At 45.8% G+C, this 21131-nt stretch overlaps 1 protein-coding gene across 1 annotated transcript in view; it reads left to right on the top strand.

Moving 5' to 3' along the window:
* HERPUD2 (HERPUD family member 2) overlaps positions 1–21131 on the top strand; it is a 52959-nt gene that overhangs the window by 11286 nt on the left and 20542 nt on the right. The window contains exons 3-4 of the mRNA XM_038761995.1: positions 5311–5388; positions 19262–19375. Of these exons, the coding sequence (XP_038617923.1) occupies positions 5311–5388; positions 19262–19375 (192 nt within the window). The remainder of the gene's footprint in view (positions 1–5310; positions 5389–19261; positions 19376–21131) is intronic.

Below are 21131 nucleotides of genomic sequence, written 5' to 3'. Positions count from 1 at the left end.
TATTGTCATTCCGGCAGATCAGAATGGAGTTATGTTAATAACTTGGCTTTTTATAATGCTTTTCTTCTATTCACTTTGTAACAACAGCACTGACAGGTCTACTTACTGTCAGTACATTATTGCCAGACGCTTCTACATGTAGTGGTTGAAATCGATCTGTACGAGAATAGGTGGCCGTGAACATGATCGGTTAAATCACTGTCTGAAATCGATCTGTACGAGAATAGGTAACCGTGAACATGATCGGTTAAATCACTGTTGGGGAGGAATTTAGCACAGGGGAAGTAGAGTATCCTAGTCCACTAATCCACTTGCAGAAATAACGTTCGGCTGGGGAAAGCCCAGAATGGAAATCTGGAAGCAGCGTGGCTGAGTGGAAAGAGCCCAGGGCCTGACCTGGATTCTGATCCCGGCTCTACACTTCCCTTCCCTGAGACTCTGGGCAAGTCACTTAAATTCCCTCAGTTTTGTCATTCGTAAAATGGAGATTAAAATGCCTGTTCTTCCTTTCCCCTTAGTCTGGGGGCCCGGTGTGGGGCCTGATTCTCTTGTCTCCACCCCAGTGTTTAGTACAGTGCTTGGTATTATTATTATGATTATTATTATTTTCTTTATTGGTTTTAAATAATAATAATAATGGCATTTATTAAGCCCTTACCTAGTGCAAAGCACTGTTCTAAGCTCTGGGGAGGTTACGAGGCGATCAGGTTGTCCCATGGGGGGCTGACAGTCTTAATCCCCATTTTCCAGATGAGGTAACTGAGGCGCAGAGAAGTGAAGTGATTTGCCCAAAGTCACACAGCTGACAATTGGCAGAGCTGCGATTTGAACTCCAAAGCTCAGGCTCTTTCCACTGAGCCACGCTGCTTCTCATAAGAGGCTCACGGCCCCGTGTTTTCCACTTTTTCCCCTGGGATGAGGAACAGGGATTCCTCCACTCTGGGCATCGAGAACTGCATTGGTCGGGGGTGATGGGGAGCTGTGATATCTGTGGAAAACTGTTTCCCCTTTGGCTGGGAAACTGCTTTAAGATCTAGAGAGCAGGAACCTCAGAAGCAGCAGCAGGAGGAAAGCCAGAACGGCTTGGACCCATCCCCTGGACACCATTCCCCCGGCCCTGACCGTTTTCCCGATGGGAATAGAAATGAGGGACGCGCTTCTCACGGCTTTCTTTCCCTTTCTGAGTTAACGTCCTCTAGTTGCCTTGGACAAGCTAGGGGCTGGAATACTCTACGGGTCCTGCAACTCTTGTTGACTGTATGTCTTTCTGGGTTCAGTTTTGTTGAACTAGAAAGCGATCCAGGAACTACGAAAGCACCCGTATGGTTTTTGGCCCAGTTGGAGAAAGCAGAGTTTGCTGAACACCTAACAAACAGGGACCACTTTGCTTTTCTGGGGCCGTGCTTTAGCCTCCCTTCTGTGCCACGAGAGAAAATTGCGGTAGAGAGGCCTGTAGTAAAGGAACCAGGATCTGAATCCTAGAGAATCCACCCTCAAGCCGAACCCCAGGGCAGTTTAAGCATAAAGGAAGGGCTGTTCTGTTCCCCTTTACCATTCTGCTGGAGATTAGTCAATGCTTGCTGAAGAACCTTGGTGTTTGCTCTTAGGGAGGCCCGACTTGAAAGAATGACTGATAGCTTAGAGACTCTGAGAAAACAGTGTCACCCAAGAGCATTGTTACACAAATTGGGTCATGATACAAAGGCGTCTACCCTCAATTTACTAATCTGACTCCCCATTTCAGATTTGGCTAAGGAGGAACCCACAAATCACTATTTCAAAAATATAAAGTGTTCAAAGGTTACTGCTACCATTCATCACCACATTTCTGTTTTTGAGTGACCTCAAAATCAAATTTGATTTTGATAGAAATCAAAATCTGATTCTAATTTCTGGACTGTGAGCCTGTTGTTAGGTAGGGACCGTCTCTATATCTCGCCAACTTGTACTTCCCAAGCGCTTAGTACAGTGCTCTGCACACAATAAGCGCTCAATAAATACGATTGAATGAATGAATAATAATGGTATTTATTAAGCGCTTACTACGTGCAAAGCATGAATGACCGACGGTTTGACCTGCCAAAATGCGGGTCGCATCAGGGATTCAGTATTAGTTACCCCATAATTACCTTGAAGCCGAATTGAAATTTGAGCTAAGATGCTTCAAGGCAAAGGAATCCTTCTGTTTCCTCTTGCTATTTTTCAAGAAAGAAAAGGATTTTTGTGTTATAATTGGTCTTTTCCTAGGGTAAGTTGTCTGGCCACAAAATAAAAGATACACTATTTAGTCACCTACTGAAAAGCTGAACTGGAAGTGAGGAAGGTTCTTTTTTGACCAGTTTCATTTTTACACTTCTCCATCAGTGAATGGTATTTGAGTGCTTACTGTGTGCAGGGCACTGTATTAAGCACTTGGGCGAGTACAGTACAACAGAGGAACATGAGAACGTAGGCTCCTGCATTCGGTCCTCTGCTTTCAGAAAGTGAGGGCCTAAGGTTTGTTTAGTTTCAACAGCTTCTGGGAAAGCATGCTCATCACGTCATCTCCTCAGCTACTCAGTAAAAATAAAAGCAGTATTTAAGTGTTTATGTGCCAAACACTGCACTGAGCACCGGGGTGGATGGAAGAGAATCAGGTCAGTCGCAGTCCCTGTCCCACATGGGGCTCACAGTCTAAATAGGAGGAAAGCAAGTACTGACTCACCGTTTTACAGGTGAGGAAATGGGGACACGGGGAAGGCGGGACTTGCCCAAGATCCCACAGAGAAGTGGCAGAGCTGGGATTAATAATAATAATAATAATGGCACTTATTAAGCGCTTACTATGTGCAAAGCGCTGGGGAGGTTACAAGGAGATCAGGTGGTCCCACGGTGGGGGAGCTCACGGTCTTAACCCCCATTTCACTGGTGAGGTCACTGAGGCCCAGAGAAGTGAAGTGACTTGCCCAAAGTCACACAGCGGACAGCTGACGGAGTTGGGATTCGAACCCATGACCCCCGACTCCAAAGCCCGGGCTCTTAGGATTAGAACCAAGTCCTTTGGCTCCCAGGCCCGTGCTCTCTCCACAAGGCCACGGTGCTTCTTCGGTGTTTATACACTTGTTTGTTTCATGTCAGTTCTTTATTTGCTCGGTTTTATGGTTTATACCTTCGTCATCTCTAACTATTGTACATTTGGGAATCTCGTGTTTATCTTCCTCCCCGTAAACTTTGTGAGAGCGGTAATCAGGTTTCGTACCCCTTGTGTCCCCCAAGTGCCGAGGACATTACTCTGCCCTCAGATGCTAAATAAAAACTGTTTATGATCACCATTTATTTAAAGTTTTAGGATTTTAAATGCACTTTCTCTAGTGATTTGGCAACCTGGCCTAATGGGAAGAGCATAATAATAATAATAATACTAATAGCATTGATTAAGCGCTTACTATGTGCAAAGCACTGTTCTAAGCGCTGGGGAAGGTTACAAGGCGATCAGGTTGTCCCAAGGGGGGCTTACAGTTTTCATCCCCATTTTCCTGGTGAGGTAACTGAGGAGCAGTGAAGTGACTTGCCCAAAGTCACCCAGCTGCCAAGTGGCAGAGCCGGGATTTGAACCCATGACCTCTGACTCCAAAGCCCGGGCTCTTCCCACTGAGCCACGCTGCTTCTCTAAGCATCAGTTTGGAACTCTGAAGACCTGGGTTCTAGTTATCCCCACCCCAAGCTGTCTGATCTTGGGCAAATCTCTTTCAATGTATTGCTTCATTTCCAGTACATTTCCCATTTTTCTCACCGAAAAACCCTTCTAATGTGGATAGCCCTGTTTTAATAAATCTTTCGATCGGTTTGTTTAAAGTTTCTGACATCTCCCGGTTTGCCCAGCCAAACGGCTTGTGGCTCAATAGCCGCCGTCTGCTCTGGGAAGCCGCGTGGCCGGAAGCAAAGCTGGCCGGTTACGGTCTCAGTGGCCCGTGTCCGCTGATCCTGGCGGCCAGGTAGCTTCTGGGTTAAGTGTTTAGGAGCCGTGCGATCGGCAGAGGAGAGGTCGAGTTGTGCTTTGGATCTGGAGGCGGGGGATGAACCGGGAGGAGAGAGGAAGGCCGGCCCGAGCTCGTCCTTGTCTGTGGCATCGGGTGGAGGCCTTGGGTGAACCGGCTTGGCCCCGCAGGATGCCCGATTGACAGCCCTGCCCGAAGCCAGCGGGTGTTTTCACAGGACCCTGGTGAGCAATTTTTCTGGCACCGAAAGGAAACTATAAATACCGTGACTGGTGTCTCCGGGATCTCCTTAAAGATGGAAAACAATGTGGAAGGTACATAAAGAGGGTGGAGTTCAGATTGGTGAAAGAGCTGGAATAGCACCGGAGCTGATTCTTTTTTACATTATATAATAAGTATATCGCTATGCTAATGTTATATAAAGATTATAAAATACTATAGTGATCCTATTTGAGTGCTTACAGTGAGCCAAGCACTGTACCAAGCGCCGGGGTAGATAGCAGCGTGGCTCAGTGGAAAGAGTCCGGGCTTGGGAATCAGAGGTCATGGGTTCTAATCCCAGCTCCACCACGTGTCTGCTGTGTGACATTGGGCAAGTCACTTAACTTCTCTGTGCCTCAGTTACCTCATCTGGAAAATGGGGATTAAGACTGTGAGCCCCCCCGTGGGACAACTTGTTCACCTTGTATCCCCCCCAATGCTTAGAACAGTGGTTCGCACATAGTAAGCGCTTTAATGCCATTATTATTATTATTGTAGTGCTTTGCTCTGCTAATATAGTACCGTGCTGATATTACATTCGCTGGAGGGAAATGTAATGGGTGAGCCATAAAGAGTGTACCTTTCCAAATTGTACCAATTTAGGGAGCAGTATTTTCCACAACTAACCAAAAGCCTTTCTGGTTGGGAAATTCACTTTTGGCAGCCCCACCAAAGTTTTCTTCCCGTACTGAGGACGGCCAGCTAGCTGCCCGGTTCTTTTCGGAGACGTTAATTTGGGTACGGGTTCGTGGGGTGAAGAAAATGGGTTCCGGCACGATCGAGGAAAAAAATTCTGTATTATGTGTAGCAGATGTGAGCTGACATTCAGGTTAACTTCCTTGAATTTTTCTATCCCAAGCTGTTATTCTTTTTGCTATGTGCTATTCGTCAATAAGCTTACAGAAAGTATTTGGACGTGTTAAAATGCACCTTTTAGTCACATTAGGATGAAATGATCTTAATTTTTTGTTTGTTTGTTTGTTTTTTTTTACATCTAGACACGTTATTCCCAGCACTAAAACGGTACAGCTGGAAAAAGCTAAATTCCTCTCTTTGTCCCATCTTATCATAGTCCACAAAGGATCAGAGATTGGTGTACTCTGGCAGATTGCTTCCTGATCACCTGCAGCTGAAAGATATTCTCAGAAAAGTAAGCTTCGTCTGCACTATTTGCCCCTTTAAGACTTTGCTAGTGGGAAAGGACCGAGTCTGCATGTATTCTGCTCCCTAACTTGTCATTTCTCCTTTTCAGGAAAATGGAAAATTACCCAGGTTGGACAGTCTAGTAGACATAGCAGAGTTTGAGGAAAATATAAGAGGCTGTTCGATTTGACAGCTTGACCTCAGACCTTAGCTAGTGGAGTACAGATAGAGACTACTGATGTGTTTTATTGTAATGATTGTGGGGTTTGTAAAGTACCTGCTGTGCGTTAAGGACCGGGCTGGAGTCGATAGCAGATAGATTGGACACAGTCTTTGCCCCACTTGGGGCTCACAGTATAAGGGAGGGGAAGAACAGGTATTTCACCCTCATTTTACAGATGAGGAAACTGAGGCACAGAGGAACACACCCAAGGCCCCCCGTCAGGTATGGGGCAGAGCCAGGTTTAGAACACAAGTCCAGGCTCTTTCCTCTAGGCCACACTGCTTCAACATGTCGTGCACTTCACCTTCTTTTTTTCCCAGGCAAGGCCTCGGTCACATTTTCCACTGTCGGGGTACTCAGTGGGGGTTTCCGCAGCCCCAGGCCGAAGCTGCCCACCCTGTCGTTTGTCACCTTGGAACCCCTAGTACTGTGCTCATCTTGAATTTTCAAAACCTCCAAAGTGAGCATGAACTTGGTGGTAATAATAATGGTGGTACTTGGTGCTTACTATGTGCCAGACAGTGTGCTAGATGCTGGGGTAGATACAAGATAATCAGCTTCCCCGTGGGGCTCCCAGTCTAGGAGGGAGAACAGTTGTTGAATCCCCATTTTACCAATGAGGGAACTGAGGCACAGAGAAGTGAAGTGACTTGCCCAGAGTCACACAGCAGGTAAGCGGTAGAGCCTGGATTAGAACGCAGGTCCTGTAACTCCAAGGCCAATGCTCTTTTCACTAGGCCGTGGTGCTTCCCTACTTCCCTCGTATATGTGCGTATGTTAGCTGATGGTAGCGTTTATTCAAACTGTAGAAATGTGATAATAATAATAATGGTATTTATTAAGCGCTTACTATGTGCAAAGCACTGTTCTAAGCGCTGGGGAGGTTACAAGGTGATCAGGTTGTCCTGCGGGGGGCTCACAGTCTTAATCCCCATTTTCCAGATGAGGTAACTGAGGCCCAGAGAAGTGAAGTGACTTGCCCAAAGTCACCCAGCTGACAGTTGGCGTAGCCGGGATTTGAACCCACGACCTCTGACTCCAAAGCCCGGGCTCTTTCCACTGAGCCACGCTGCTTCTCTGTATATATCAGTACCACCGCTGTTACTCCCACACACCCATCCAGGGAGCAAAGACACCTTCGTACTTTCGTCGGAGTCTCTGGAAAAAAAAATATTGATCTCAGTGCTAGAAGATAAATTATCGTAGTCCTGGTTCAACTCTGGACTTCTATCCTTCCGCAATCAAGTTTTTACAGGCCGTTACTACTCTTGCTCAGTGAGAGCTTTGCGGCAGAGGTCTGGAAATCTAGGTGACGAGGGGGACTGGAAATCACTTCTCTTATCCCTCGAGGCTATGGGGAATGACGGGCTCTCTCCCAAGCTCTTAGCACAGCGCTCTGCACACAGTAAGAGTGCTCAGTAAATGCCACTGCCGATGATGATCTCCATTATTGCCATCCGGACTCCAGGCCCAGCTCTCTTCTCCTGGCTTGGCTCGGGTTTGCCTCCCTCATCCTGTCTGAAAACCGGTCTGGGCCTTGGCAGAGCTTTGTTCACGCCCGACCTGACTCAACTTGGTGCCACCCCTGTGGCTCAGTGGAAGGAGCCCAGGCTTTGGAGTCAGAGGTCATGGGTTCAAATCCTGCCTCCGCCAATTGTCAGCTGTGTGACTTTGGGCAAGGCACTTCACTTCTCTGGGCATAAGTGACCTCATCTGGAAAATGGGGATTAAGACTGTGAGCCCCCCGCGGGACAACCTGATCACCTTGTAACCTCCCCAGCACTTAGAACAGTGCGTTGCACATAGTAAGTGCTTAATAAATGCCATCATTATTATTATTACTATTATTTTTATTATTATTGTTATTATTATTATTATTATCTGTAAAATGGGGATTAAGACTGTGAGCCCCCCGTGAGACAACCTGATCACCTTGTGACCTCCCCAGCGCTTAGAACAGTGCGTTGCACATAGTAAGCACTTAATAAATGCCATTATTATTATTATTATTATCTGTAAAATGGGGATTGACTGTGAGCCCCCCACGAGACAACCTGATCACCTTGTAACCTCCCCAGCGCTTAGAACAGTGCGTTGCACATAGTAAGCGCTTAATAAATGCCATTATTGTTATTATTATTATCTGTAAAATGGGGATTGACTGTGAGCCCCCTGCTAGACAACCTGATCACCTTTTAACCTCCCCAGCGCTTAGAACAGTGCACTGCACATAGTAAGCACTTAATAAATGCCATTATTATTATTATTATTATTATTATTAATAATAAAGGCCTTTGGGCTAGGCCAGGCTATTCTCAGCCCCCACCTATGCTGCCTTCGGCTGCATAGGTCGTAGTTTGTTGAAACATTCCCAACCAGTTTGTTCACGCTTTTCCACACTTGTCATCGTGCATCCAGATATAGTTATTGAACTTGGAACTCTGGAGGTGAAACTCTGCATTTTTTAACCATAAATTTTCTATATTTGGAAGGTGTTTTTGTAGAGGACATTCTTAAATCACTTTCTCAAAATACATTCCTTTTTTTTTAAGATGAGGTCACGATAGAGCAAGCGGTTTTCGCTGAAAAATGTCCACTTAGAAAAGACATGTCATAAGCACCCACAACTTTAAGACCGCTGTAAAATCATTTGGTAGGGGGAAAAAATCACTACTTTTATGGAGGACTAGCAAAATAAAACCTGACGTAAAGGAATTGAACATTCCACTTAAATGAAAAAGCACGCTGTGCTGAGGCCTCTGTATGCCAGGGAATTTAGTTTGGGTTTGTAGGATTCAAGCTTTTAAAGTGTTGAAATTAGGTTTTTTTGGGCACAGTCTATGGCATTGATTCTCTTAAAAATGCTTGGTATGTGAAGCAGTCCTTTTGCTCTGGAATTCAAGTTACAAGTGGTTTGTTTAAGGCCACAGTCCAAGTTTGGAGAAAGGCTTATTTTCAAGGCGGTGAATGTTATTCATTCATTCATTCTTTCTTTCTTTCTTTCTTTCTTTCTTTCTTTCTTTCTTTCTTTCTTTCTTTCTTTCTTTCTTTCTTTCTTTCTTTCATTCAGTCATTCAGTTATATTTATTGAGTGCTTACTGTGTGCAGAGCACTGTAGTAAGCGCTTGGGAAGTACAAGTCGGCAACATATAGAGATGGTCCCTACCCAATAACGAGTTCACAGTCTAGAAGGGGGAGACAGACAACAAAACAAGTAGACAGGTGTCAGAACCGTCAGAACAAATAGAATTATAGCTGTATGCACATCATTAATAAAATAGAGTAGTAAATATGTACAAGTAAAATAAGTAATAAATATGTACAAATATATACAAGTGCTGCGGGGAAGAGGGTAATCAATCAATTAATCGTATTTATTGAGTGCTTACTGTGTGCAGAGCACTGTACTAAGCACTTGGGAAGTACAAGTTGGCAACATATAGAGACAGTCCCTACCCAACAGTGGGCTCACAGTCTAAAACGGGGAGACAGAGAACAAAACCAAACATACTAACAAAATAAAATAAATAGAATAGATATGCACAAGTAAAATAAATAAATAAATAGAGTAATAAATATGTACAAACATATATACATATATATAGGTGCTGTGGGGAACGGAAGGAGGTAAGATGGGGGGATGGAGAGGGGGACGAGGGGGAGAGGAAGGAAGGGGCTCAGTCTGGGAAGGCCTCCTGGAGGAGGTGAGCTCTCAGTAGGGCCTTGAACGGAGGAAGAGCTAGCTTGGCAGATGGGCAGAGGGAGGGCATTCCAGGCCCGGGGGATGACTTGGGACGGGTGAGAACGAGGCACGGCGAGGAGATTAGCGACAGAGGAGCGGAGGGTGCAGGCTGGGCTGGAGAAGGAGAGAAGGGAGGTGAGGTAGGAGGGGGCGAGGGGATGGACAGCCTCAAAGCTGAGAGGGAGGAGTTTTTACTTGATTTGTAGGTTGACAGGCAGCCACTGGAGATTTTAGAGGAGGGGAGTAACATGCCCGGAGCGTTTCTGTACAGAGATAATCCTGGCAGCAGAGTGAAGTATAGACTGGAGTGGGGAGAGACTGGAGGATGGGAGATCAGAGAGGAGGCTGATGCGGTCATCCAGTCAGGATAGGATGAGAGATTGAACCAGCAAGGTAGCGGTCTCGATGGAGAGGAAAGGGCGGATCTTGGCGACGTTGCAGAGGGGAGACCGGCAGGGTCTGGTGACCGATTGGATGTGTGGGGTGAACGAGAGAGCGGAGTCGAGGATGACACCACGGTCGCGGGCTCGTGAGATGGGAAGTAATGGAAACAGGGATTGAAATCTTTATGAGTGTTAGGTCACGTTGAATTTCTTGACTTGGCAAAAATCTTTTCAGCTAAAAATTGACCTAAGAAGATGGCATTTGGGAGAAATTTTTGGTGTGTGCTCAGGCTGGAATTAGATCTTTGAACAGCAGTGTGGTATAGTGAGTAGAGCATGCACCTGGGAGTGATGACGACCTGGGATCTATTCCCCCCTCTGCCATACGTTGATGGGTGACCTTGGGCAAGTCGACAGTGTCGAAGGCGGCCGAGAGATGTAGGAGGATTAGGATGGAGTCGAGGCTGTTGGATTTGCCAAGAAGGAGATCACTGGTGACCTTTGAGAGGGCAATTTCTGTAAAGTGAAGGGGACAGCAGCCAGATTGGAGGGCGTCAGGGAGAGAATCGGAGGAGAGGAACTTGAGCCAGCACATGTGGCCAAGTCGCTCAAGGAGTTTGGAGAGGAATGGTAGGAGTGAAATGGGGCGATGACTGAAGGGAACCACGGGGTCAAGAGAGCCGTTGGGTTAAGCACTTAGTACAGTGCTCTGCACACAGTAAGCACTCAATAAATGCGATTGAATGAATGAATGAATGAGTAAAAAGTGCTTAACAAATACCATTAAAAAAGACAACAGGCTGCTTTAAGGAAAGAAGTTGAACTCCTTATTTATGGGTGAAGTGGGTGGGAGAGCACAAAACAGGAGAATAGGGATGTTGCGGTGAGCTGCAAAATGAAGGCCCGGGGCGGCATCCAGCCCACGGTACATAAAGGGTGGTGGATTTGGCCTACTTCCTGGAGCGGTGACAGGATGGATGGGAAGGGTGAGGGGATTGAGGGGGAGAAAGAGAGAGGCAAGTGGCAGCGGAAGAGGGAAGGGCAGAGAGAGAGAGAGAGAAGAGAAACATGTTGGGAAAACTAAGGAAGATGCAGAGGAAAAGCGTGGGACAGGTAAGAATGGAAGCATTTGGAAAGGAGGGGGAGGGCGAGACGTGGAGCCGAATAGCCATGAATGATTCATAAGAAATTTTTAGCTAGTCCTGCCAGTAATACATCCAGTTCTCCCATAACAAGTGTCTTTGCTCTGCATTTTGGATAGAATGCCATTAGGGAACGTTCTTCTGAGGACGCGCCGTCGGAAGAAATGGGCATGGACCCGAGTGGGGTTTACAAGTAGTCCCTAGCATGGAGTTCTTCAAGAATGTACTTACATTTTAGGAGAACTAAGGGTACCTGCTTTTAAAGACGTTTTGGCCAACGCTCTACAAACGGGCCCGATGAGAGAATTGTTGCATTTGGCCAACAAGCAGCGCACTCACAGATCCATTCTATGTATATGTGTGTGTATATATATATATACACGTACATACATACATATACACCCATTATATGTATATATGTTTGTACGTATTTATTACTCTATTTTACTTGTACATATCTATTCTATTTATTTTATTTTGTTAATATGTTTTGTTTTGTTCTCTGTCTCCCCCTTCTAGACTGTGAGCCCACTGTTGGGTAGGGACCGTCTCTATATGTTGCCAACTTGTACTTCCCAAGCGCTTAGTACAGTGCTCTGCACACAGTAAGCGCTCAATAAATACGATTGATTGATTGATTCTTAGAGCCGGAATCAAAGCTAGCGGGCTTCGGCCTCCCCTCTTCCCTCTTCTTCCCCTCTGCCCCAGCCCCCATCCTTTAGCCCACCTGAGCAAGGAAAGGGAAGATGGGTCCCGGATAGGAAAGAGGGAAGGAGCTGGGAGAAATTAAGGAGGTCTTGGACCTCCCTTGGATCCCAAGGTGTCCAGCTCAACGACCTCTCATCCCGTTCGTTCATTCCTATTTATTGAGCGCTTAATGTACGCAGAGCACTATACTAAATGCTTGGGAAAGGACAGCACAACAATCAACAGTGACGTTCCCTGCCCACAACGAGCTCACAGTCTAGAATGGGGGAGACAGACATCAATACAAATAAATAGAGAAGTAATAAGTAGAGAAGCGCAGTGGAAAGAGCCCGGGCTTTGGAGTCCGAGGTCATGGGTTCCAATCCCGGCTCCACCACTTGTCAGCCGTGTGACTTTGGGCAAGTCACTTCTCTGGGCCTCAGTGACCTCATCTGGAAAATGGGGATGAAGACCGTGAGCCCCACGTGGGACAACCTGATGGTCTTGTGTCCTCCCCAGCGCTTAGAACAGTGCTTTGCACATAGTAAGCGCTTAATAAATGCCATTATTATTATTATTATTAATAAAATTACAGAGGTGTACACAAGTGCTTTGGGGGTGGGAGGGATGAAGAGCAAAGAGCAAAGTCAGGGCGATGCAGAAGGGAGTGGGAGATGAGGAAAAGTGGAGGTTTCTCCCGCTCAGACTTCCGATCCGGACGTGGCCGGTTTCACGGTATCGGCCCTTAAGGGGCTGTAGACCCCAATCCCGTGCTCTTTTTACCAGGCCATGGACGCCTGCGTTTTCCTTTCCCGTCCCCCTGATTTGCAGGGATATTTCATTCATCTTTTCAGATTACATGTTAAAACATTAATTTAAAAAACCCAAATGAACAGTGGGCCTTTACACAGTCACTCGAAACTTAGTTTAAATATTCTCTGCGAGTGTTTTCTCAGTTCCGTCAGTTTTCAAACCACATGGGAAGGATTGTGGCCTACTGGAAAGAGCCTGGGCTTGGGAGTCCCGAGAACCGGAGAGGCTCAGAGGAAAGAGCAGGAGCTTTGGAGTCAGAGGTCATGGGTTCAAATCCCGGCTGCGCCAATTGTCAGCTGTGTGACTTTGGGCAAGTCACTTCACTTCTCTGCGCCTCAGTTCCCTCATCTCTAAAATGGGGTGAAGACTGTGAGCTCCCCGTGGGACAACCTGATCACCTTGTAACCTCCCCAGCGCTTAGAACAGTGCTTTGCACATAGTAAGCGCTTGATAAATGCCATTATTATTATTATTATTATTATTATTATTATTGTTAATCCTGCCTCTGCCACTTTTCTGCTGTGTGATCAAGGGCAAGTCACTGAACTTCTCCGTGCCTCCTTTCCCTCATCTGTAAAATGGGGATTAGTACAGTGCTCTGCACACAGTAAGTGCTCAATAAATGTGATTGAATGAGTGAATTAAGCCTGCGAGCCAGCACATAGTAAGCACTTACCAAGTACCATTAAAAATCCCCAAAACCTTCTTTTTGCACTATTTTAGTTGTGCTCTCTGTAAAGTTTACGAACTATTCTTCTGATGGCCTTGTACCATCCGCTCGGCTCCTGAAGTGCTCCATTCCAACTTCCCCATGTTGTCTTGGTACCTAATTGCATTCCTTGTGTTTTTCAATTCTCTAGGTCCCTCTTGGATAGTCCTTGCGTCCTTTTAGTAGATTTGAATTTGCCAGTCCCTGCCGTGGCAACCACATAGCCAGTTGAACTTTTCATCTGTTGATCATGGATGCTTTTAGCCTTCTGTCTCTCCTTTCCTCCTCCCTCCACTCCTGCGCCCTACCCCTTCTTTTAGAGAATGTGCTGCTCTATTAAATCAGAAAAATGCCTTTAACAAATTCATTTAAACAAGTATCTTTCCAGGCTATGAATGGCCGCCTTGCCTTGCCGGTGTCTCTGATTAACGTAAAATTCATTTAAAACTTCATTTTTCAAGTTCCCTTTTCTCCCTTTTGAGCTCTCCTTATTTCTTATTCCGGAATTCTTGTAACTCTATCTTTCATGATGTATCACTGTATGTTCGTATTCATTTCTTTACTGGCACTTATCTCAATGGCAGGAAAAATCTCTTTTCTTAACACTCTGTTAAAATTGATTTACCATCTCTTTGAGGCAGAGATTGCTATGCTATCTGAGAAGCAGCGTGGCTCAATGGAAAGAGCCCGGGCTTGGGAGTCAGAGGTCATGGGTTCAAATCCCAGCTCTGCCTACTGTCAGCTGTGTGACTTTGGGCAAGTCACTTAACCTCTCTGTGGCTCAGTTCCCTCATCTGTAAGATGGGGATGAAGACTGTGAGCCCCATGTGGGACAATCTGATCACCTCCCCAGGGCTTAGAACAGTGCTTTGCACATAGTAAGCACTTAAATGCCATCGTTATTATTAAGAGCTTAGTACAGTGCTTTGCACACAGTAAATCGATTGAATGAATGAATTTAAGCATTTCTACTGCTTTGGAAATTGTGTCTGTCTCCCCCACTGGATTGTGTGTGTCTTGTGGGCAGGAATCATATCTGTCAACCACTTAGCACAGTGCTCCACGCATAGTAAATGCTCAGGAAGTTCTATTGATTGACTGAATTGACAGTCAGGTTTTAGAGATAAAGGGAAAAGCCAAATCTTATTTATCAAACGTCTCCTGAGTGGAAAATAAAGCAACACACTTAGCAGCGGGAGAATACAATGGAAGCGAAACCCAAGTTTGCCCGCCAACAAACAGCTTGTAGTCTGATGGAGGAGACAGACAAATATTATTTCAGTAGGGCTGGGGGTAGAAGAAGGATAAAATAGGTAGTAGGAGGAATAGGACAGGATGAAATACCTGAATAAAGAATTGCTTTTCCAATTGGCTGTAGGTAGGCTAATCTGTCTGGAGGATGAGTATAAATCTGTAAATGCCAGGGGTGACTGTTGAGTGGCTCTGGCTTGGAGCCGGGAAATTAATCAAGGAAGCCTTCTGGCAGTCAGGGAGAGGGCTTTCAAGATGGGAAGAGTTGTGGTCCTGGGGATTTTGGACAGCGGGGATGTCCGTGTGGGGGATCGGTGTGTGAGGGTTCAGAGGTACTCCTTCTGTGAATGGTTTGTAGGCTGGTGAGCTTGGGAGGAACAAAGAGTGATTGAGAAGAACCAATGTATTAGATGGAGAGAGCTGGAAAGCGTGGAAAAAAAAATAGCAGGCTGATTTTGTTTGCTGCAGAGAGGGATGGCTGGCTGGAGGCTTTTGAGGAATGGAAAGATGTATTCAGCTATGTTTCAGGAAGAGGATCTAAGCAGCAGCATGGAGTGTGGGCAGAAGGGGAGGCAGTTTACAGGATTAGAGGCCCGTGAGGAGGCCATTGTGGTGTCTAGCCATGGCATGAAGAGAGCGTGGACCTGGGTGGTAACTGCCGGAGTGGTGGGGAAAGGATGGATCAGGAAAATGTGCAGGAAGAACCAGTAGTATTTAGTAGTTGACAGAGCACTGAAAAAAAAGAGAGGGAGGGCACCAAGGATCCGGAGTCCAGGGGCAAGGATGATTATAGCGTTAGCGGCCGAAGTGGGAAAGGTAGGAGGAGGGGAGAGTCTGGAAGGGAAACTGAGGTCTATTTTACACGTGTTAGAGAGGCACTTCACTGATGATATCCTGGAAGACAAGGTGAGATGTGAGTAAGCACTCAATGAGTACAACTGAATGTAGGATTGTAGATCAGGTGAGAGGTTGAGGCTGAAGAGAGAGATTTGGGAATCAGTTGCCAAAAGGAGGAGGCTGAAGCCAAGTAAGCTTCAGGTAGAAGCAGCGTGGCTCAATGGAAAGAGCCCGGGCTTTGGAGTCAGAGGTCATGGGTTCAAATCCCGACTCTGCCACTTGTCAGCTGTGTGACTTTGGGCAAGTCACTTCACTTCCCTGGGCCTCAGTGACCTCATCTGTAAAATAGGGATTAAGACTGTGAGTCCCCTTGGGACAACCTGGTCACCTTGTAACCTCCCCAGCGCTTAGAACAGTGCTTTGCACATAGTAAGCACTTAATAAATGCCATTATTAATAAGCAGATAAGATCCCCAAAAGAGTGATTATAGGGCAAGAAGACCAGGACCTCGAGGGACATCTGTAACAAAGGTGATGAGAAGTGGAAGAGGAACTTTAGAATGGAATTTACCCAGAATGAGGTGATTAATCAGTGATGTTAATGGCACCAGAATTTCTGGTTTCTTATTTTGTATTCTAGTGCTCTGTTGGACCATGATGCCTTAGATCCTTGAGCAAGAAAATCACTTTTCAAGAGTGATCTGTTGGATCTCTTGCAAGCGACTTAGAACTTTCTTGCTTTTATAGCCAAGTATCTCCCCCTACTTTCCAAGCATAGTCTTCAAACAGCACTGGGGAGTAGTTGGTAGTTCCTTCAGTTTTTAGTAGTACAAAGCTCTACTATTCAAATTGTAGAATAGTTGAATGGAGTCACTTCCATTCATTCCATAAATATTTTTTTCCCCATTTCCCTTCTCTTTTTAGTACTTTTCCATGCTTATTGGCAGGTAGAAGAAATATGTCCATTTCCTTCTATTATACATCTCAGACCTTAAGGATTCTGGCAGACGGGATTCTTCAGGAGAGCTGTTGGAGAAAGCAGCCCATGGCAACCCCTTAGTGGCACATCACGAGTCAGTGCTAAGGAGAATTTTGATTCTGTTTGTCTTGGACTTTCTGATAACCATTTTCCCCCGCCGCCCATCAAACTGAGGAGCAAGAGTTAGGATTTGGAGACTAGAAAAAGCTATGGCAGGGAAATGCAGAAGCTTCCGTATGAGGATTGCTGCAAGGATTCGGATTCTTGAGTCTCGCGAGGTGCAGGCAGAGGGGAGCCGTGATTAAATGGAAATTGTTCATCAGATCCCTCAATCCCAAAGTGAAGGGGTACCCAGTGAACTTGGAAGCGGTGGTTTAAAATGAAGCACAGCGGGTGGTCAGCCCATGAAATTTGTGCTCACACAGTGTTGTCAGGGGGAGGAATAGAAATGTTGGTGATTTCAGCGGTTAGTAACAGGTTTTACTAGTGGGGGATTTTAGCGACAATCTGGCCTAGTGGAAAGAGCTTGGGCTGGGGAGTCAGAGGACTTGGATTGTAATCCCGCTTTTTTATTTTTAAATGGTATTTGTTAAGCACTTACGGTATGCCAGCTACGTTCAGAATGCTGGGGTGGGTACGGGTTAATCAGGTTGGACACAATGCTTGGGGTTCACAGTCTCAATGTCTATTTTACAGACAAGGTAACCGAGGCCCAGAGAACTTAAATGACGTGCCCACTAGACACGTGGCAGTGCCGGGATTAGGATCCAGGCCCTCGGGCTCCCAGGCCTGCGGTCTTTTCACAAGCTGCTTCTCCACTTACCTGCTGTGTGACCTTGGGCGAGTCGCGTAACTCCTCTCTACCTTGGTTCCCTCGACTCTAAAAGGGGGATGAGATACATGTTCTCCCTCTTATTTAGACTGTGAGCTGCTCTGGGTACGTGGCAGGGAACATATCTACCAACTCTACTATAGTTTACTCTCCACAGTGCTTGGCGCATAGTAGGCGCTTAACAAATGCTGTGAAAACAAAAGTTAGAAACGTAAAGGAGATAGGACCCTTTCTGACCAGGTTCAGCCGTAGTACGCCTCTAAGAACTAGAGTTAGAGGGTCTGGGACTGAATGGACCACTGATCTGATCTAGTGAGGGCATTTCTTGGGTTCTTACGCTTCTCTAAACATAGGCCGTTAAGGGGGACTGGCGTAGTTGGTTGATCAGTCCTGCCAAGTCATGCGGAGAATCCTGATTGGGGAGCCTGGCGCCTACCCTTAGTGGGTACAGCTAGTAAGAGGATCCACGCCTGATGTGGAATTCACTTTCGTTTGTAGAAGTCACTCGAGTTGCCCAACTTCGTACTGCAGTACACGCAAGTTCTGCCAGAATGCGTTGGGTTAGACTGTGATGGCAGGATTAGGGACTGTTCTTTTGACCGCACGTACCTGGGGCCAGTGGGACATGGTATTAGATGAAATGACCAGCATCCAGTAGCAGCTTGGTAAGTCGTTAAAGTGATGCGTATTTCAGAACTAGCAATATTTTGGTACGATATGTGGGTAATTTTAAACAGAATTTTTACTGTGGTAGAATGATGACTTTGGTTTTTAAAGTTTTGTGGTTATTTTATTAGAGACTCGACTCTTTCTGGTTTTAATACTCAAACATTTTTACATTTCAGATACATACTTATGTTGGACCCTGTTTTCATTTGCCGTGCTTTTCTCTGTTATTTCTTGACTCTTCAGAGCCATATTCACGAAATTTGTGGGATTTCGGAGCCCGTTTTCATTTCGCTTAGGCCCAGCAGAGGAGTTTATTATCACGAAGGTTAAGCTATGTTTATTGTCCTGAGATTGATAGGTCCTGTTTCTGATAATGGTAATAATGTTGATAGTTTTAAGCACTAGGGTGGATGCAAGGTAATCAACTTTGGGTCTCATCAGATAGTCTTGTATCTATTTCACATTCAAGCTCTCATCCTATCCCGTCTGGACTACTGCACTAGCCTTCTCTCTGATCTCCCATCCTCGTGTCTCTCTCCACTTCAATCCATACTTCATGCTGCTGCCCGGATTATCTTTGTCCAGAAACGCTCTGGACATATTACTCCCCTCCTCAAAAACCTCCAATGGCTACCGATCAATCTGCGCATCAGGCAGAAACTCCTCACCCTGGGCTTCAAGGCTCTCCATCACCTCGCCCCCTCCTACCTCACCTCCCTTCTCTCCTTCTACTGCCCAGCCCGCACCCTCCGCTCCTCCACCACTAATCTCCTCACTGTACCTCGCTCTCGCCTGTCCCGCCATCGACCCCCGGCCCACGTCATCCCCCGGGCCTGGAATGCCCTCCCTCTGCCCATCCGCCAAGCTAGCTCTCTTCCTCCCTTCAAGGCCCTGCTGAGAGCTCACCTCCTCCAGGAGGCCTTCCCAGACTGAGCCCCTTCTTTCCTCTCCCCCTCGTCCCCCTCTCCATCCCCCCGTCTTACCTCCTTCCCTTCCCCACAGCACCTGTATATATGTATATATGGTTGTACATATTTATTACTCTATTTATTTATTTATTTATTTATTTTACTTGTACATTTCTATCCTACTTATTTTATTTTGTTGGTATGTTTGGTTCTGTTCTCTGTCTCCCCCTTTTAGACTGTGAGCCCACTGTTGGGTAGGGACTGTCTTTATGTGATGCCAATTTGTACTTCCCAAGCGCTTAGTACAGTGCTCTGCACATAGTAAGCGCTCAATAAATACGATTGATTGATTGATTGATTGACTCTGTCACCAGGTGTCCTTAATGCGAGGTTGTCCGAGAGTCCTCTAGATTGTCAGCTCACCTGGGCAGGGCTCGTCTGTTCTTTCGTACTCTCCGAACCACTTATTCTACCTGCAGTAAGCACTCAATAAATGCATTTGACTGAGCAGAACCCCCGTGTTGTAGCAGAACGGGGTGGGTTTTGATTTGAGAAGCCACTGATCTTAGAAAACAGATTTCCCATTTGCCTCGGGTTGCCAGCTCCTTGCTGATGCACCTCTTGACTTTGAAGAGACGTTTGAGACCTTTTAATGGTAAGTTGGCATAAATGCTGCTGGCTAAACTTCCTTTTCTCTCATTTTAGCAAGATGAGTACCATATGGTCCATCTAGTGTGCACGTCGCGGTCTCCTCCCAGTTCTCCAAAACCCAGCACCAGCAGAGAAAATCATGGCACCGCAGCATCCAGTAGCAGCTTGGTAAGTCGTTAAAGTGATGCGTATTTCAGAACTAGCAATATTTTGGTACGATATGTGGGTAATTTTAAACAGAATTTTTACTGTGGTAGAATGATGACTTTGGTTTTTAAAGTTTTGTGGTTATTTTATTAGAGACTCGACTCTTTCTGGTTTTAATACTCAAACATTTTTACATTTCAGATACATACTTATGTTGGACCCTGTTTTCATTTGCCGTGCTTTTCTCTGTTATTTCTTGACTCTTCAGAGCCATATTCACGAAATTTGTGGGATTTCGGAGCCCGTTTTCATTTCGCTTAGGCCCAGCAGAGGAGTTTATTATCACGAAGGTTAAGCTATGTTTATTGTCCTGAGATTGATAGGTCCTGTTTCTGATAATGGTAATAATGTTGATAGTTTTAAGCACTAGGGTGGATGCAAGGTAATCAACTTTGGGTCTCATCAGATAGTCTTGTATCTATTTCATTGCGTAACACAGCGCAATAATGACCCCTTACTAACTACTACTATTGTTATTATTGTTATGGTTAATTCTGTGGTTTTGTCCTGCCTTGGCTAGGCAGGCATGCTGAAGGTCATGAGGCCAAAGTAACCACTCTGAATTCATCATACCCTCACTCTGAAATCGTTACTGGCGGCAATAACTGCTTCCAGACCCTGTTGGGGAATCACACCGAAAAGCGTTTTCACCAGTCCCAGAATAAAGAGGATCTAAGATAATTTGAGGGAAAAGCCTTTCTCCACTCAGCAAATTAGAATATTTTTTTTTTTAGCCTTGGAGTATTAGGGAAGGTAATTTTTTTTTTTCTTTCGAGTTGGGGCATTTATTGAGGCAGTGTTATGTCCTGTGTGCTGGGATGAATACAAAATGGACAATTCGGACCTGGTCCTTGACCCACAAAGAACTCACAATCTAGATGGGAGGAGACAGAAACGTTGAAAAGAAAAACCAGTTATAGGCAACCAATTACAGACCATGGGAGCATTTACAAATATAAGAATCAAAAACCACAAATTATGTAACTAGGTACATAATCTGCAGTCCCAATCTCCTCTTGCTTTCAACATCACCTGCCCTCCCAAATCGAGTCCTCCCAACTTCCCCATCTCATCAACAGTACCACCATCCTCCGAGTCCCAGACGCCTGCAACTTTTGTGTCTTCCTTAGCCACCTGCTGTCGTTCGACTCTTATTCAGTCTGCTGCAAAATCCTGCCAGTTTTCCGCATCTCCCAGATCCTCCCCGTCCTTTCCACCCAAATAGCAACCACCTTCCTAGAAGCTTTGATCAGATTGTGTAAAGTCATCATTCATCTGTAAAATGGGGATTAAAAGTTTGAGCCCCATGTGGGACAACCCAACTGCCCTGTATCTGCCAGCGCTTAGAAAAGTGCTCGGCACATAGTAAGCGCCTAACAAATACCGTCATTGTTATTTGCAAGCCATGTGACCTCGGGCAAGTCACTTAAACACTCTGTGCCTCAGTTTCCTCATCTTTAAAATGGGTTTGAAATACCTATTTTCCCTCCCCCTTAGACTGCGGACCCTATGTGAGAGTCAGTCCTGATTATCTTGTATCTACCCTAGCACTTAGTACTGTGCTTGGGGCATAACAGATAACACAGTTATTGTGATCACAGCTAGACGATTGCCGAGCTCCCTATCTCCAGCCTCTCTCCTTCCTTCAGTCTATACCGCCCGCTGCTGCGTTGATCATCTTTATGAAGCACTGCTGAGCACACATGGCTCCATTCAT

Source organism: Tachyglossus aculeatus, chromosome 2 (genome assembly GCF_015852505.1).
Source record: "Tachyglossus aculeatus isolate mTacAcu1 chromosome 2, mTacAcu1.pri, whole genome shotgun sequence".
Lineage (NCBI taxonomy): Eukaryota > Metazoa > Chordata > Mammalia > Monotremata > Tachyglossidae > Tachyglossus > Tachyglossus aculeatus.
The sequence above is the reverse complement of the archived record's forward strand: the minus strand, read 5'-3'. Positions and strand labels throughout refer to the sequence as shown.